Raw genomic sequence first — 2,779 nt, 5'->3', positions numbered from 1 at the left:
ATAGAAGAGGGAGGACAGTTTCAAGGTCATCCTCTGCTACACTGTGAGTTTCAGGCCAGCCTGGAAGACATGAGATCCTGTCTTTTTTTTTTTTTTATAAATACTCATGAAGTGACATGATAACACATCTTTTTTTTTAATATTTATTTATTTATTCTATGTAAGTACACTGTAGCTGTCTTCAGACACTCCAGAAAAGGGAGTCAGATCTCCTTACAGATGGTTGTGAGCCACCATGTGGTTGCGGGGATTTGAACTCAGGACCTTCGGAAGAGCAGTCGGGTGCTCTTACCCGCTGAGCCATCTCACCAGCCCGAGATCCTGTCTTTAAAACAGAGAGAAACAGGGAGAGAGAGGAGGAGGAGGAGGAGGAGGAGGAAAAGAAGGGAGAAGAGGAGGAGGGAGAAGAGAAAGAGGAAAAAAGTTGCTCACATCAGCCTCATAGATTTCACCATCCTAAAAAGCCAACATTGTAACTCCCCCCCTCACAGCTAGGATTGCTGAAATCCCTTGACCACCAGAGTCACACAAGTGGGTGGCAGGACCAAGTTTCCCCATGACATATCCCCACCATGCTGTCCCCATAAGCTCAGCACACTCCAGCTTTGGGTCATCCTCTTCCCAGCCTGGCCTTCCTCCAGTCCAATGCTCTTTCTTCTTTGCAGTGTCAGCTATGCTTTTTGCTGCCTCCTTCGAGGTGAGGGAACCCACACCCAGTACCCTGTCCTGTCAGGACCACATTTAGACCAAAACAAACTCCTATCCCTAAAGCCTCCTCTAAAAGGTTAGAGGTGTGGTGGCATACATTTTTAATCACTTAGGAGGCAGAGGCAGATGTATCTCTGAGTTTGAGGCCAGCATGGTCTACAGAACAAGTTCCATGACAGCCCGGGCTACATAGAGACACCCTGCCTCAAAACAAACAAACAAACAAAAACACAGGTTTTATAGATTAAATGGGCTCTGTGTGGTTCCTGGGAGCACACCCAGGAACAAAGGAGGAATATTCAGAGAGATGATGGTAGCTCCATAAAAAGTCCTTCCTAAGGATGGGCTCTGCCCCAAACTTGGACAGACTTGTGGTAAGACGGGTTGTTTTACAAGCAGATAGACACTCCAAAATAAAATGGGCTTCAAAACAAAATAAAGCCTTACCTACATAAGCCATTGTTCTTTCCAACATCAGTGAGCTGTGCTCTGACCAAGGCACCCGGCAGAGAATCACATCCCTGCTGAAGGGCCTGACTCTTCCTCCTAAGTGTCTGCCCTCTTCTGCTGCCCACAGATTCCTCAGCTCCACAGGTCTCTGATACCAAAAGGTCTCTGGTCCTGTGATTCCAGGGGAGCCCAGAGAAAAACAAGAATGAGTGCTCAGCCCCCACCCCTGTCCCTTTCTCACTACCACTAAATGACTTGAAATATGAGGTGTCCTGACCTCCTTATCACTCCATGCACTTTTCTGAGAACCTAAGCCCCGAGTCATAACCTCAGCCTAAGCCTCAGGCCCAGGGTCCCCACTCCACACCCTCCTCTGCTCAGACTCTGGGGTCAACCTAGGATGGATCTGCAACCTAGGAGGTCTGCATTTCTAAGGAGATGGCTGTACACTCAGGGTTGAAGATAATGGAGCATCATATGATGGTAGGGGTGGGAGGAAGAAAGAGTCAGGGGAAGGAAGAACCAAGGGAAAAGAGTTGAATGGCTCCATCAGATGGGGCCGTCACGAAAGAAAGAAACTGTCTCTCACCCCCATTTCTAGGCTTTTTTTTTTTTAATGTAAGAAGTACCCTGTAGCTTCCTGCTGTGGTAAACTATCTCCCGTTGGGGTGTGGAAGACATGTCAACTCTTACCAAAAGCGCTCGCTCTCGCTCTCTCTCTCTCATTCCCAACCTAATGCCTTTCCATGTCTTCAGGTGGGCACAGCACCAGGGGCCACAACAAATGTCCAGCCACCTCCTCTGTAACTCCTGTATAGCAAGACTACTCGAGCGTGGGTTCTCCCCCACCTTGGGATTTGTCACATCAGCGGCAGCCAGAATGGAAAGGGATTCGTGTCAGCACCCATGGGTTCATTGCATCCTCTCCCTTGCCACTCTGATCTCGTTCAGTACAATCTGAATTCCTTCAAGACAAGAGATAATGTATTACTCACCAGGTGTTCTAAATCCCTGGTATAGAAACTAGCACAAAGTAGGTCTTCAGTAAGAATTCATTAATGAAAAAGAAGGGGAAAAAAATGGAGGGCCATGGAAAGTAGTTACTTCTTAAAGTTTCCCACTATGTGCTAACATACAACTCTCCATTTCCTCCATAGAAATGCTGTAGTTGATGTCTACACCCAGTCCAGCCTGGTGAGGCTGGGGCAGGTCCTAGCAGGGCCTTTCAGGGACTGAACCCCGGCATCCTGCCCCTCCCCTCTCCTTGGAGCCTCCCCGAGCCCTCAGGCGTCATGTCGGGGTGGAGCAATGGCACCTACAATGAGTCCTACACCAGCTTCCTCCTCATGGGCTTCCCAGGGATGCAGGAAGCCAGAGCCCTCCTGGTGCTGCCCTTCCTCAGCCTCTACCTGGTGATTCTCTTCACCAATGCCCTGGTCATCCACACGGTGGCATCCCAGCGCAGCCTGCACCAGCCCATGTACCTGCTCATTGCCCTGCTCCTGGCTGTCAATATCTGTGCTGCCACCACCGTGGTGCCCCCCATGCTCTTCGGCTTCTCCACACGCTTCAACCGCATCTCCCTCCCTCGATGCTTGGGACAGATGTTCTGCATCTACTT

The 2,779-nt window shown here is 49.6% G+C and overlaps 1 protein-coding gene across 1 annotated transcript in view; it reads left to right on the top strand.

Moving 5' to 3' along the window:
- Nucleotides 1–2,450: 2,450 nt before the first annotated feature.
- LOC110297994 (olfactory receptor 52K1-like) overlaps nt 2,451–2,779 on the top strand; it is a 994-nt gene continuing 665 nt past the window's right edge. The window contains exon 1 of the mRNA XM_021167055.1: nt 2,451–2,777. Coding sequence (XP_021022714.1) covers nt 2,451–2,777 — 327 coding nt within the window. The remainder of the gene's footprint in view (nt 2,778–2,779) is intronic.

This window comes from Mus caroli, chromosome 7 (genome assembly GCF_900094665.2).
Source record: "Mus caroli chromosome 7, CAROLI_EIJ_v1.1, whole genome shotgun sequence".
In the NCBI taxonomy this organism is placed as follows: Eukaryota; Metazoa; Chordata; class Mammalia; order Rodentia; family Muridae; genus Mus; species Mus caroli.
The sequence above is the reverse complement of the archived record's forward strand: the minus strand, read 5'-3'. Positions and strand labels throughout refer to the sequence as shown.